Here is a 16,226-nt window from a genome sequence, read left to right on the forward strand (position 1 = left end):
ATTTTTAAAAATCTTAAAGAATTGAAAAGGAAACACACATAAAACAAATGCAAGAAAACCAATCGTGTACTCGAAGCACCACCATGCTACTGAGACCTTGACGTCACCAAGTTATTTGTTCACACAAGTTAGGCTTCTCTTATTTCCATGAAGCAATCTAAAGGAAAACAAAATTGCAAAGAAAAATAAAGAAAAACGAGGTTTTAGATCCTACCTTTAATTCTATGCATATGAAAAAAAAATAGAAAACCAATTAGAGACAACTAGAATTTGGAGCAACCCCACCATAGTGGGCACATGGCTCTTCACTCACATCTTACCATACACTGTTCACCCTCTAGTTTCCATGCAACTAAGATCACACAGAAAGATTGTGAAATCAACTATGCTCTAATCCCTTTAGCATCTCCTCAGCAACAACGTCAAAAATGTTGGTGGAATTATATGTATTCTAATTCCAACATTTAATTATCAAGCTCGGGCCATAAGACTTAGAGATGCAAGCACATGATATGCAGGATTAGAGCCTATTCTAGCCTATGTTAAAAACTAACCCTACTAATCACTAAGGATTATCACTTGTCACTGCACTATGGGACTCTAATGTTTATCAGGTTTTGAACCACAATATTTTATTAACAATGTTCATGTGGTTTTATATATGTATCTTATTAGGCCTTAAGACTTTGGGGGTTTTAATCCTATAGTGATGAAACCCATTAAAGTAAATTGCAGAAAAGTAAATGTTGCAATAGTAAGAAAAAGCATATGAGGAAAGTAACGAAACCAAGGAAATAAACAATAAGAAATACATTACCAAACTATAAAAAAATAAATGCTAAGAAGGATTAGAGATATATTGCAGGTTCTTATTTGTTGTAGGAATATTTTACCAAGTAGTTGCAAATCTTCAATCAATTAAAGAATCCTAAACTACAAATTACATATATTTTTAATACTCTGTTCTAGTACAGAACCTAGTACTGAATTAAGTACAGAAAGGCTGGAATTTGAAATTCTGAATAAGTACTGAATTAAGTATGGAAATTTTGTAAATTGAAATTCGAGATATTAAAACATGTTAAGAAACCAATTTAAATTTGTTTGACTCTTTAAGCCTGAGAAAACTCAATTTGAATTTGATCCTAATGCATTCTACTTAACAGATCTGAAAATAAAGCAATGAATCTAATATTATGTGAAATACAAATCTAATGAAAAATTGAAAAGAACATCAAATAAAATATGAAATCAAATGGAATTCACTTCTTAAACCTAAAGAGAAGTATTAAACACTAAATTGAAAGCATGAAAGTAAATAGATCTAAGTTTTATCTAACATAAATTCATTGCAAAATAAAACTAAATTACTAGATGTAAGACTAATCTATAAAACACATGAAACATAACAATACTTACCCACACTGAGGGGACCTTCCCAAGAGGTTAGTGCTGCTAAGAAAATCTCGGATCAAGTTAAGAAGATGTACCACAATTCAACAACCATCAATTCTTTATTCACTTCAAAAATCTCTATTACAAATCAGCTCACTAAGTCTCTCTAAAAACTAATAATTGATCTTCTCTATTACAATAATGAACAAACTCATCTTAAAATAATGAACAACCTTATTCCTATGCCATTTGAGGCTTTATTTATACATAAAATCCATTGAGGAAGGATAAGATCCAATCCCCTAAACTTAGAAAACAAATTTACAATTTTAGAGGAAAATCTCATAATTCTAGTTTTTTTGCAATTTTATACAAATTGGTGTTAAAGAACTAACCATATCTTCTCGACAATGACGTATTTTAGAGAGATGTTTCTATGGAGCCTAACTAGTTATATTATCAATAATAACCTCTCTTTTACTTTCCTAATTCGATTCCATGGCCTCAGAAATCATGCCCAAAAATGATTGTTTAGATTTTTTGCCAATCTGGGTTTTGCAGAAATTTTATACAAAACTGCTTCGAAGAACCTTATTTAAATTTTCGACTATATTGAATCTTTGAAATGGTTTGAAATCCGAGTAAATCACTATATTTTTCACAAACCCATTTCTTGGATTCTTGAGATTCAGCACCATATGCTCGGAAATAGAGGTGGAACATGGCAATTTCAAAATTGTTACATATTTTTTGTTGTAACTTAAATCATGTGCTAGGATCCCATGTGTGATCTGAGTATATTACAAGTTTTGTACCATCATATTAGATCCACGCAGCACATTTACTATGTTAGATAAAATAAAAATATAATTTATAATTTTGAAAATTTTCCCTCCATAAGTGCAAAACTAATTACCGAATTGTTGAACAGTCAAATTGTCACTGAGATTTCCATATTCAAACATGCTTCTTAGCCACATAGTCACATTAGCAAACTGTCATCGATAAAACCATGTTAAAAGGACATTTAATCATTAAAAAGATAAGAAATCCATCATAATTAACCACATGGTAGAAGAGGTACATTTAGTGCAAGTTGATGGTATAATGCTATGAAAAGTATCTTACATGCAAGAATATGGCTCATGAATAATGTCTTTATATGCTAAATGATATGACATATTTAGGGTCCAATAATTGTCCTTCTAAGGGATGGCAAGCACACACAGTATTTGTGTGGAGTTTCTGTGTAACACATAAATACCCTCAAATCTATTGTTGGCTCAAGATTCTTCCTTCGTTATTTGGAGACATGGTAGTAAACAAAGTCTCCAAAAATCTTAAAGTTTTTCACATCCAACTTTGTCCCTGAGAAATCCTCCTCCAGTGTAATCATGCCCAAAATCTGATGAGGACTCTGGTTTTGCAAATATACTACTACGTTTCAATCCTCAACCCACAAAGGTAGACATATGCCTTTCTCATGCAACATCACCCTCGCTACTCCCACAGTGCTACAATTATTTCTCTTAGCCAACCAAACTTGTTGTGGGTCGTGGGGTGTTATCAACTCTCCTTGAATGTCTTCTTTTGCACATACATTTTTAAATTCATTCGACACGTAGTCACCTCTATTATCACTTCTAAGAGCCTTCACCTTCTTGTTGGTTTCCTTCGCAACCAATGCCTTGAATTCTATGAACTTGGAGAGTGTCTCATATTTGTTCTACATGAAGAAGATCTAGCAACTGTGTGAGAAGTCATCAATAAAAATGAAAATGTATTTATGCTTGATAGTGGAGGTTGTCAAGAAATTTCCACAAACATCAAAGTGGATCATTTCAAGGACTGCATGTGCTTTGTTGTCCTGATCATGGAAAGTGGATTTTGTGTACTTCCCTAAGGTACATCCTTTGCATACATCTTGCTAGTCAGGTGCTACTTTGGGGAGGCCGATGGTTATTTGCTACATAATATTCAAGGCACGATGATGAAAAAGGCCAAGTATTTTGTGCCAAAGTTCACTGACATTAGAACGTTGCACCTTCTCCACCTTTATCCTTAATGCAACATAGTCTTCCACCTCTAGCTTATACAAGTTCTTCACATAAAAGCCTATCTTCCTCACACACACAAACACACACACACACATAAAGTAATTAAAATTAAAAATAAACTCATTATATTTTCTTAAGTGTCAAAAATGTATAATTAATATATTTTTAAAAATTAATTTAATACAAGAAATATATTATTTGAATATCAATCTCAATTAATTTATATCAATATCAATATTACATTTATATAAGATAATTTTGATCATAATAGAATATTTAAATATTCTAATTGGGAAAAAGAAACAATAATTAAAAATAAAAAATTCAATTATTTTATGATAAAAACTATAAAAGAAATAATAAAATAGTAATGTGTAATTGATTCAAATTTATAACATAAAATTACTATGTTGCTTTAACATATTAATAAAAAAAAACAATATACAGCATACATAAAAAAAATTCAATATCTAGAGTTAAATAACTATGTATTTCAAAAAAAAATCCTGAAACATTTCAAATAGTTTTACTGTTTTATATTTCAGTGTTTTTTTGGGTATATATATATATATATATATATATATATATATATTGTCTATTTTGACTAAAACTTTGTTGAAATTGAAAATCTAGGTGGTGAACACTTTTCAAGTATTGTAGAATTTAGACTTCTATGATCCATATTAATTGTAACAACATTTTCGGTAAAAATCACATAAAATAAAATCTCGTCAACGTGTTTCAAACCAACCAATGTGGTTCATCTTCAGCACAAGATGAGGAATCAGATGTAGGCAGTGGAATAAATATATGATGAGAGCAGCGAACTATCCGTTAGAAATAACAACTAGTTTGACTAAAGAATTGAAATAATTTTTATTTTTCTTAACTATAATAGTTATATTAATTATTTAAAATTGGTTGGGCCGAAACTAAAACAACCATCAATACAATATTCAGGATTCCTTTTATTTGCAACTCTCCTTTTCCTTACAAAGGTGTAGATTTACTTTAGATTACGGGATCGGGTTCCATGTAGGTTCTTCATCATCCTTGCTTAAGGTTCCTTGTGGCAAGAAGCATGTTAAGTTTGCTTTTGTGTCTGCTTCCTTATTTGAGCCACGTAGAATATGGAAAAGGAGACATGAAGAGAAGTCTTGGAGCACATATCTTAGCCTTTGAAGTGTCTTGTTGAGTGTCGGATTTCTGAAGTGGTCCTCCGAATTTAATATCTTTTTCAAAATTTTCGAGTCCCCGAAGACTTGTATTTCCTTAATGCCTTTTTCACGTGCTATCTGACAGGATTTTAGCAACCCAAGAATTTCTGCCTGGTTGTTAGTTCTTTGAACAAGTCCCCAGCTGAAGCTATCTTCACGAATACCCTCCGGGGAGTAGATCACTCCGCCTGTTGCTGTTGTCCCTCGATTGCCTTTGGAGGCACCATCAAAAGAGATTGTTGTTTTACCCTGTTTCCTCCACCAAGCTTGAAAATATGTGTCTGTTTCTCATGGTATCCATACAAGAGGTTTACTAGGGAAAGTGGTGTTGTTTATCCTGTCTTGAAATATATAAGTTCGCATCCATTTTTTTTCTTCTGGGAGAAGCATGTTATCGTTTTTGAGGGGACGATTGGTCACAGTCTCAAGGGGTAATGTTTTTTCTTTTGTTGTCACCTTCAAAGGGGATTTTGTAATGCTATTAAAGATCTGGTCGTTTCTGGTGAGCCATATTTTCCAGTAGACATATTTAGGTATTGCTTTCCAGATTCTGTTCCATGTTGTCTTTATTTGGGTCATGTAGGGATAATGCATTCTCTAGGTGCTAAAAAGGTTAGCTACTCTAACTTGCGATGGGGCAGAGACATTGAGGCCTTGAAGATGCAGTCCCAGACTTCTTGAGCAAAAGAGCAATCCACACGCACATGCTCCATGGTTTCCTAGGCTTTGCAGTAGAGAGAACACCGATGTGGCCCATGAATACCTCTTTTAGTTAGGTTGTCACTAGTTAACACTTTCCCATGCATTCATACCCAGGTGAAGAAATTTATTTTCGAGAGACCAAGAGAGTCCCAGACTTGTTTCCACACAGATGTAGTATGTCTCGAAGCTCGTTGTGGTTGAAGAGAGGAAAATCCATGCCTTGCGTTATAGATTTGAGTCTTTCCCCATCCCCATTTGTCTGTCAAACGCATGTGAACCGGTGCTAGTCTGGTTAACACTTCTTCTAGGAGGGTCTTTTGACTGCAAATTTGATTTGGAACTCGAGCGATTTCCCAAGTTTGCCATTTTCCGAAATCGTCCCATGTCGAGATACCTACCAGGATGACAACTCCTTGCTGAATTAGCCAATTCCTGATTTCTTTGATTGCTTCATTTTTGCTCAAAGGCGACTGTCCCATTATGTTGTCTTGTTAGAGCATCATGTTTTTTCCATTGCCAAGAATGCGATACAAGTGATTTTGGAAGAACTCTATCCCATGGCAGCAGAGATGCCATATTGACATCCTTTTGATGTTGTTATCTATCTGTATGTTCCATAGTGATGAGCCTTTTAGATATTTTTTCTTTGTGACCTAACTGATAGGGTGTTTGCTGTTTGAGAAGAGGATCCAAAGTATTTTACCTCTAAGAGCCAGATTGGTAAGGCCTGGGTCTCTTATTTGAAGGTCTCCTCCTAAGATGGGGTGTTTAACTGTATCCCAATTCACTAGATGGATTTTTTTTTGGTTTCCTCTTCCTCCTCTCCACAAAAAATCCTTGATAAGTCTAGAGATCTGTTCTGTGATCTTCTTTGGAGCCGAAAGAAAGGAAGCCTGATAAATAGGTAGGGAGGACAGTACAAATTTATAAGGATGATTTTGCCATCATTGGTGAGCCATTGACCTCCCCAAACTATAATCTTGGACTTAATTTTGCTTATTACCTCTTTCCACAACGATAATTTGTTAGGGCCCGGGGCTATTGGTAACCCGAGATACTTGATTTTATCCCAAGAAACGAATCCCAAAAAGCCTAAGGAGAGGGTTTTTCTCTGAATTACTTGTTGATCCACATTCCACCTGTATATTGCACTTTTCCTTTTATTTATAAGAGCTCTTGATATGCCGCAGAACTTTTGAAGAATTCCACTATAAACTTTGGCTATCTTGATGGAGGCTCCGCCCAAAACAAGAGTGTCATGTGAAAATAGTGAGTGATTGAGAGGCTCTAGCCCTTTCGTCAACTTGAAACCTGGAGTTGTCCCTGCTTTCTTTTCATCTGTAAGTTTTCTACTTACCGAGTCTACCATCAGAATGAACAAGAAAGGGGAGAGGGGGTAGCCTTGCCTTATTCCCCTCGAGGCTTGGAAATAGTTTGTTGGCCTGCCATTAATTAAAGGAGCTATCCATGGCTTTTTAGTACAAGCTTTAATCAAATTGACAAAGTTAGAGCTGAAACCAAAGGAAAGGAGGTCTTTGTACAGGAAAGAAAGATTTACCCGGTCGAATACGTTTGCCATGTCGAACTTTATGAGCATACCTTGCTCTTGTCGAACATAACTGGAATGTATGACTTCTTGTACCTATATTACATTCTCCAATATATGTCCCCCTTTGTGAAAGCCGCCTTGGGTGGGAGAAATGACTTTCACAAGCAGTGGCTTGATTCTATTTGCCAACAAGTTTGTTAGGATTTTGTATGATGTATTGTAGAGTGATATTGGCCTAAACCTGTCAAAGGTGCCCAAATTCACTTCTTTTGGAATTAATGCAAGGAAGGTAGAGTTAGTACTACGTCCCACTTTGGCATTTTTATGAAAATCTTTAATCATCCTCAGAAGATCAGTTTTTATTATTTCCCAGCAGATTCTGTAAAAATGAATTGAGAATCCACCAGGTCCTCGTGCCTTGTCTAGTTCCATGGACCATATTACTTTACATATTAATTCCTCAGAGAAAGGTTTTGTAAGAATAGTGTTGTCCTCCTTGCTTACCAAATATGGAATGTGGGAGAGAAATTTAGAGGTGACTTCTTCACTCCCATTCCCTTCCTCTTTATACAGATTCTAGAAATGATCTTATGCTGCCGTTTTTAGCTGTTCTTGTCCTTTGAGAAAGTGATTTCAGAGATGTAGTTTCGAGATAGTTGGGCTCTATATTTCTTAAGGAAGAAAGAGGTATTTCAATCTCCAGGTTTAAGCCATAGGCTATGAGACTTAAGACTCCAATTCTCTTCTTCATGGTGGAAAGTGCGAAATGAATTGATTTGGGAAGCTTGTTCTTTTTGTAAATCTGAAGTAGAGATCTCCTTACTTTCGAAATCCATTTGCAGATTTGATAAAAACTGAACTGTCTCCTTTCTGTTGTTGGTAAGAGAACTTGAGGGTTCTTTAATCCATTCTTTCAGGGTTCTCTTGGTTATTTTTTGTTTCTGCTCCCACACGAAGCTGGGAGATCCTGTCACAGGTATGGACCATGCCTCCATAATAGTTTCCATGAACCGTTCCTTCGCTGACCAAAGCAGGTTAATCTAAAGGGGATAGGGCCAAAATTTTCTTCCTCTTCCAGCTATAAGAGAATAGGTTTGTGATCTGAGGCCAGCTTTGGGAGAATTTTAGAGGAGATCAATCTTTTTCCTAGCGACGAAGAGCTCTACGCTAGGAAGCGATCTAGGCGAGCAGGGATGTGTTCTACCCCAGCTCTATTGTTTGTCCGGGTGTAAAGACCTTTCTTCGGTTTGAAGTCAAGAAGATCCCAATGAAGTATCAAATCCTCTACTAATGGAAGCATTTGGTCCTTGCCACTATTGCCACCTCTTTTTTCTTTTGGATCAATGATGAGGTTGAGATCTCAAGCCACTATTGGGGAGTAAATGTCTAAGAAATCAGACAAACTCTGCCAGCATTCTTTCTTCTCTGTAAGGTGGACAGGAACATAAAGGTTGAAGAGCAAGATGGAGAGCTTACTATAGAGGTGCTGAAGTTTGGTGAATATCTAATGTTGGGTCTCAAAGGAGCTTTCTAGTTGATACTTGTCCTCCGACTACAATGTTGCTAGGCCACCAGAGGTACCTCTTGCACTAATGGCCTATCCTGCATTTTTTCCCCGTTTTAATTTGCTGATCTCAAGAAGGGTTTCCCCTTCAATATTAGTCTCTTGGAGCATGGGGATCTCGAGAATTTCTACTTTCAGAATATCTTTGAATGCTTCAGCTTTCGAAGGGTTCCCCAAGCCTCTGCAATTCCAAGAGACTAGTTTCATTATTTAATGGAATTGGAGTGAGTTGATCCCCCCTTAGAGGGCCTTGTTCTGGTGTTTCTCTCAATAAACATTTCAATGGTGGGTTGGCTACCTTGCATTTTGTGCCTCTCCACCTCTTTTTCCTTGGCTTCCTTATGAGATTTCCTTCCAACTCTTTTAGAGGGTCTCTCGAATGTCTCGTCCTCCGATGACCCAGAGGTTTCCGAGGGTATTTTCCTTATCATTTCTGCATATGTGGGTGAGGAGGAGGTTCCTGCTAGGGAGTCAAGTTGGGCTACTTCTACGTTCTTCTTTTCTGCTTCAAGTGAGGGGACTTGTTGTTCAATCTCCTCTTTCTTTGTTTCTGCAATTTCAATTGAAGTGTTGAGGGTTTCAAATGGGTTTATTAAGGACGTTGTCTTTGGTTTTTCTCCTCTTCCTTCTGTTTGAACCATTCATGTTAAGGGAGTTCTAGACTCCATCGGTACCTCTTTTCCTTTATTCCTGCTACTCACCTTAGCCTAGACTGTTTCTGCACCTGGATCCATTTTTCTCCTTTCGTCTTCTCTAGATCTTCCTCCTCCTTTTTTTTTTTGCAGTATCTTGCAAAATGCCCATATTCATGGCAATTTCTACATTTGAATGGTAGCTTCTCGTAGTCTAACTCTTGGATATAAGACTAGTCTGCTATTGTTAACTTTATGGCTTCAGGTAACCGTATTTCCAAGTTGACTTCGACGCATATTCTTGCACATGAATACTTATCCCTTCTCTCTCCTCTGTCTATGTATTTTTCGATGGTGCTACAATCGTTTCTAGTGACTTCGGGTTCCAGCAGTGCAGTGGAAAATGAGGGAGGCACACCCACACTGGAACTACTGACACCACATCTTGTGTCAAATAGAAGTCCGGTGGCCATGAGTTTAGATATAGACCTGAGGTCCCATGAAATATGGTCCATTCCTAAACATGAGATTTATGTCTTCTACTGAAACAAAAACAAAGACAAAAAAGCCCTTACTAACCAGGAAGCTTATGTTGCCTTCTTTTATTAGTGGTCGCCTATTCCTCTATACCCATGCCTCAATAGCCTTGGGGGAAGGCCATAGCCTTGTAAATTGACTGATGAGCCCTCTTTCAGCTAAGTTCAAAGCAGATCTGCAAGAATCTTCAATGGATAGGGCGAGTGTGAGGATGTTGTCGAGTTTCTTTACAAACTTGCACTGAGTTTCCCTTGCTCGGTGTTTACTACTGTCACCGATCAGCTTCCTGAACACAAGGATCTCTGGTGGAGGAGGCGAAGGAGGAGGGGCCTCAGGGTCCCCTCCCAGGGCGATGGCGTTGGAGGGAGTATTGTACCAGGGGTTGCTGTTGCGGGCACGAATCGTCTCTAGCCCACTCTCCCACAATTAAAGAATTGAAATAATTAATTAAGCCTTTGACCAAGAATTAAAAAGAATTCTAAATTAATAATTAATATTAAGCCTTTGATCAAGTATATTTTTTTTGTCAATTTTGACTAAAAATTTGTTGAAACTGCATATTGATAATTAAATTGTGTTGAAACTGCATATTTAAATTGTGTAGACTATACAATAAACTGTCCAACTAAAATTAATTACAGATTTAAGTTGCATAAAGTACACAATCCAAGTACCGCAAATAGTTGTTTAGAGTACACAATCGAAGTACCCCAAATAGTTAATAGTTGTTTAGTACACAATCCAAGTACCACAAATAGTTAATCCAAGTACCCCAAATAGTTAATAGCTGTTTAGTACACAATCCAAGTGCCTAATTTTCAATCATTATCTCAAATAATTGTTTAAAATACACAATCCAAGTACTCAATTTTCAATTATTAAATCTATTTATAGATTCAAAAATACAATTTAAATAATAAAAAAATTAGTATGGATATATATATATATATGAATGATTTCCATAAAAATAAATATAAAAATAATCAAAGTGAAAAAAAATTACATTTATATATAAGATTTGGAGCTAAAAAAAACTTCCATTGTTGTCACCACGGGAGAAGATATATATTGCTAGCATAGCAATATAACAATTTCGGGAGAAGATATATATTGCTAGCATAACAATATAACAATTTAAAACAATTTAATCGTATTGCTTGCTGCTTCGTTAATATATACATATATATATTGATACTATAACAATTTAATCGTATTCCTTGCTGCTTGTTTTATTGAAAATATTACTCCTTTCGTATTCCTTGCTGCTTGTTTTATTGAAAATATTACTCCTTTGCCTCCTTACTGTTTTATTGAAAAAGTTTCTCCTTTGCCTCCTTACTGTTTTATTGAAAATGTTACTCCTTTGCTTTGTTTTATGATTGCTTTTATTAATAACCTGCCCTATTCAATATATATGGAACTTCTTCCCTCTCGATCATTGACCAGATCATAATCAAAACGAGCATTGACCAGATCATAATCAAAACGAGCCGCTTATTCAATATTTATGATTGCTTTTATTGAAATCAATAACATTCATGAAAAGGAAAACGAACCTGCCCTATTCAATATATATGGAGCTTCTTCCCTCTCGATCATTGACCAGATCATAATCAAAACGAACCGCTTATTCAATATTCAGAGAACTGGAATTTGGAACTCCTCTCTGAATCAACACGATTAATTCAAGAAAATGTGATATTGATCTATAAAACGATTACCTCATGCCTCGGGGAAAAATAAGTTCTATCTCGTTTTGTTATTGTTTTACAGAAAATATTCACTATTCAGAGTTCATAACTCAAAAGAAAACAGAAACTACCCTTTTTCAATATCCAAAAATCTGGAATACCTTCCTACTGAATCAACCCAGTGACTGAATCAACCCAGTGAATGCAACACCCTTTTTCAATATGAAAAAATCTGGAATTCCTTCCTTCTGAATCAACCCAGTGAATGCAACATGATCAACCTACTGAATCAACCCACTGAATGCAACACCCTTTTCCAATATGAAAAAATCTGGAATTCCTTCCTTCTGAATCAACCCAGTGAATGCAACATGATCAACCTAGTGAATGTAACAAGATCTGACTTAGGAATCAACCCAGTGAATGCAACACCCTTTTTCAATATGAAAAAATCAGGAATTCCTTCCTTCTGAATCAACCCAGTGAATGCAACATGATCAACCTAGTGAATGTAACAAGATCTGACAGTGGCCCAATAACAATTTAAGGTCATGGCCAGCTGAAAAATAGGTTCTACCTATTTTCCTCTAATCCCCTTGTGCTTTACTGAATATTGAAAAAGTCATAAATCATCATGCCACATCATTGTAAACACAAAACCAAGGGCTTATATAGGATACCACTATTAGACGAAAATTTTCATCACAGTTTCAATTAACTATCTTCTCATCACATAAAAATCCTTATAAGCAAAAAATCATCACAATTCAATTAACCCTATTCTCATCACATAAATCAACCCTATTCTCATCACATAAATCTTTGTAAGAGAAAATCCATATGGAGATAGACAACCTATTTTTTTCTGCATGTTACATTAGAAGTCTAAACAACCTTGTCTGAATTCGAAGTCTAGACTCTAAACAACCTTGTCTGAATGCCTGAATGCAGGGAACCTCGCTCTGCTCTTTTCGCACTTGACTCGACTGATATATGAAGTAAGGCATGATGCAATAGAGGCAGAGGCGAAGAGTGGATCAAGAACTATTCGAGAAACACTCACTAATAGTGAACAACAAAATTTTGAGATCAGCATCTCAGAGACAGCTCCTTCACTGAAAAGCAGGCCTTTAGTTCTGAGAACAGTTTTGCTGCTGCTATTATGATGTGGATCCCAAATAACATTCTTGTTTTCTTCCTGCAATGAAGAATATTTCACTCTAGCCGATACAAGGTCAGGTGGAACTTGGTCGATGTGAAATGGAACTTTGAAGTTTTGGATATGGAGTCCATCTCATCCGAGAACTGATCCGATGCAGAGTCCAAAAACTGCTAGCCAGTCACAAAAATGAGACTGCCCACGAACATGAAATCCCTCATAACGAAATCAAGTGAGAACAGCTGTGAGGAGAATCAAACAGATCTCCTCAATATTTCCTTGAAGCATACACAACTCGGCAGACATCATACTTGAGCTTCTTGGCTCCTAAACTCTTCCAAAATGCTTCTGCAGAGCAGCCATTTGGCTTACTCAACGCAGAACACGCAGCATCTACACTTTCCCACTTCCCCAGTCCAATTATACGCTTACCGTCCATGGAATCATAGAATGTATAGGAATGCAAACCCTTGCTCTTTGTGAAGTAAGACTTCAATAAAGCAAGACAACAGTAAGATAATTTGTCATGATTTTTACCTCCCGAGTAGATCCTTCGCACACCAACAACGTCTCCTACACGCTTTTGCCCGAACGCTGGCAACCCCAATTTGGTCTCTTCGCAGTTCATTTCAAACCACCCTGAGTCCACCATTCGAACAGCCGAGGAAAATCCCTTTGTGAATGCCGCAGCCTGCAACACACAAATTATCAATCCCTGAAATAAATAGATTTGAATAGAAAGAACACAGAAGATGGAAATGAACTGTAATATTGTTCTGTTTGAGGAATGCCCAGGTTACCTCTGTAAGATTTAACCAAGGATTTCCATCTTCCTGGCCCCTTTTCTCAGCAAGAGCTGCAGCCTGCGATCAAGAAATTTAGTAAAATCCCATCAAATATTGTTGTGTGACTAGAGAAAGCAAATGTAGTTGAGATAATAAAAAACAAAACATACCCAATTCTTGCTGATACTTCTGAGGATGTAAATGCTAATATCCGATCTGCTACTACACTTCTCAATGGAGGCGGCCGCAGCCACCATCTGAGACACAACATCATCAACGTTGCAACCTTCCTGGGGTTTGAATATCGAAAATGAAACCCTTACACATTGTTCAGAATGCATAATATCTGCTGCTGCTAATGCCATTTTTCCAACGATTCAGTGATTGTTCGAAAATTGTTGTGGCTGTGTCCGGAAACTTGGTAGTTATAGCCTGCCCGTGATTGTTTGAAAATTTCTGTGGCTGTGTGCGGAAACCTGCCGATAGATATTTGTATGCTGGTGACCCGTAGGACTATTAATGAATTCGAAAGTCTTTTCTGAGCTACATACGTGTCGCTTAACCAGAAAACCAACCAGTTCCATCATACATTACATGACACGAATACGTTTATCCGATTTAAAAATCCGTAGCAGATCAAAATGGAGTCGGTCGCGAGGTTCCGTGTTGCGGTAACTTTTGCTTTCCTACTCCCAAAATTGGCTGGGCGGACAGGCAATTCCTATTTCCACCTCCATAGCAAAGTTAATGCTATGGAGGTACCGTCTGACAGCCCGACGACCACCATCGACCATGCATCATATTTCCATCCATCATCGGTCTCCGGCATCCCTCTCCGGCTGCCCATCTGCGCCCCGGCGACCCTGCCCGCAGCTCAAATCGTATTGATTACAGATTGATCAAATCGCAGCCACCCTCAAATCGATCGTATTGATTACAGATTGATCAAATCGCAGCCACCCTCAAATCGATCGTATTGATTACAGATTGATCAAATCGTATTGATGACATATTAATCAAATACGGCGCGTGGCCTCCACTCACTCAAATCCACTCACTCAAATCATATTAATGCCCGGGAGAGCTCATTTACAGATGGCAAGAATGCGACCAACCTCCTCCCGCCTTCAAAACCCTTCCTGCTCCGCGGCAAACAGAACAAAACCTGCAAAACCGAACAGAACATTATCTGCGAACAGCTGCAAAACCATTCTGCGAACAGCTGCAAAACCATTCTGCGAACCGAGGAGCCGTTCAATTCAATACCTGGAGGAGCTGCGGCTGGCAAGGTTAGTGCCGAATTCTTGGTGAATTTTGTAATATCTTCTTGTAATAATATCTTATACGTTCTCTGTAAAATTTTCAAGACATAATGGCAAGATGTGTAAATTTGTTTTCCGTCGGTCGCCATTGAAACTTTCAAATGCAATTCTGAAGAAGGGTATCAAAACCCATGCTTCTGCCACCGGGAACGAGCCTCTGCAGAGTCCCAAGTTTCCTTTAAATGGAGCCATCGTCATGGCTACCTGTCTTTATATCAATATTGGCCAATCTTTGTCTCCTTGCCAGCGTTACGCTACGGCTTCGCCATCATCTTTTCTCTGCCCAAACGGTGATGGTTCAGAGCTCGACTGCACGCAGAACCCTTCTGCACATGCAAAAGAAAACTATACAGTGTTAAAAAACTATTGTAGATAGCTACAGCTATTTGAACAATATAGAGAAAACTATATATATTGAATCCATATACAGAAAACTATGTATATTGAAACGATACTGAAACATTTTTTACAGAAAGAAACCAAAACGCAGGGACCAAAACGCATTTTCAGAAAGAGAACAAAACGCACGGACCAAAACGCCGAAAAAGAGAGCCCAGGAGTCGGGCAGAAACGAGAGCAGAGGGAGGAGGAGAAACCGATACACTCCTCGGCCAGGAGGGCCGAAGACGGAAAACCGAAGGGAAAGCTGATGGACGCGTTAAATAAGGGCGTCGATATGCATGAAGCTGAGAGACGGGTGGATGATTTGAGCAACCTGGCAGACAAGGGCGATGGCGTTCCTGCATGGAAAAGGACGTGGAGGAGCGAGCAGCTGGCAAGGGAGGCTTCCTGATTGGGCGCGAGGCGATCACCGTATGGCCAAGGACGAGACGATCATCGTGGACGCTCCCCCATAGCTTTTGTTTCAGCACTCCAGAACGTATTTTCCAAACGATACTGAAACATATTAAAACGATAAACTTTATTGCAAAATATACCTAAAATAAACTTTAAAACATATTACTCATAAACATTAACTACACTTTATAAATAACTCTATGTGAATTATAAAAATATATAAATATTATAAATATACCATAAATAAATATTACAAATATACCATAAATAGATATTACAAATATAACTTATAAGTTTGATATAAAACCCCGAATTTCCTGCTCCCGTTGGTAAAATCCATGGGTGCTGCTGAGAGCATAGGTTAGGTTTTGCATGGTTAAATAATGTGTATGGATGAAAATTGAGATTGGCACATCGCATTTTTTAATCCCTTCCATAATGTGATATTGGATATAAGCCAATTTGGCATTGATTCCCATAAAATTCTTGGATCTAATCGAATTTGCCAGTGTTTCTATAAAATTTTGTTTACAGCGATGGTAAAATATAAGAATTAGGAAAATTGGTAAGTATGCTGCGTTTCATATTGATTATATTATTTTCCCAGTTTAGTTTATTCAGATCGACTGTAAACATTAACTACACTTTATAAATAACTCTATGTGAATTATAAAAATATATAAATATTATAAATATACCATAAATAAATATTACAAATATACCATAAATAGATATAAATATTATAAATATACCATAAATAGATATTATAAAAACCATTACTTTACATTAAATTACTTAAATAATATATATATACACCA

At 36.9% G+C, this 16,226-nt stretch overlaps 1 protein-coding gene and 1 long non-coding RNA gene across 2 annotated transcripts; both read right to left on the bottom strand.

Moving 5' to 3' along the window:
* Positions 1-11,841: 11,841 nt before the first annotated feature.
* LOC149139545 (uncharacterized) lies at positions 11,842-13,746 on the bottom strand. Its single transcript, XM_089448697.1, has 3 exons — positions 13,459-13,746; positions 13,304-13,366; positions 11,842-13,194 (listed from the first exon to the last, which is right to left on the bottom strand). The coding sequence occupies exons 1-3, from the start codon at positions 13,651-13,653 to the stop codon at positions 12,772-12,774; spliced, it is 681 nt and encodes a 226-aa protein (XP_089304823.1). The 5' UTR covers positions 13,654-13,746; the 3' UTR covers positions 11,842-12,771.
* Positions 13,747-14,343: 597 nt separating this feature from the next.
* LOC149139546 (uncharacterized) lies at positions 14,344-15,251 on the bottom strand. The gene is made up of 3 exons (XR_016264855.1): positions 15,072-15,251; positions 14,555-14,936; positions 14,344-14,453 (listed from the first exon to the last, which is right to left on the bottom strand). It is a non-coding gene; the product is annotated as an uncharacterized LOC149139546 (long non-coding RNA).
* Positions 15,252-16,226: the final 975 nt, after the last annotated feature.

The sequence above is a fragment of the Pinus tabuliformis genome, chromosome X, assembly GCF_031772625.1.
Source record: "Pinus tabuliformis cultivar Carrire ecotype Pingquan chromosome X, CPIR1, whole genome shotgun sequence".
NCBI classification, from domain to species: Eukaryota; Viridiplantae; Streptophyta; class Pinopsida; order Pinales; family Pinaceae; genus Pinus; species Pinus tabuliformis.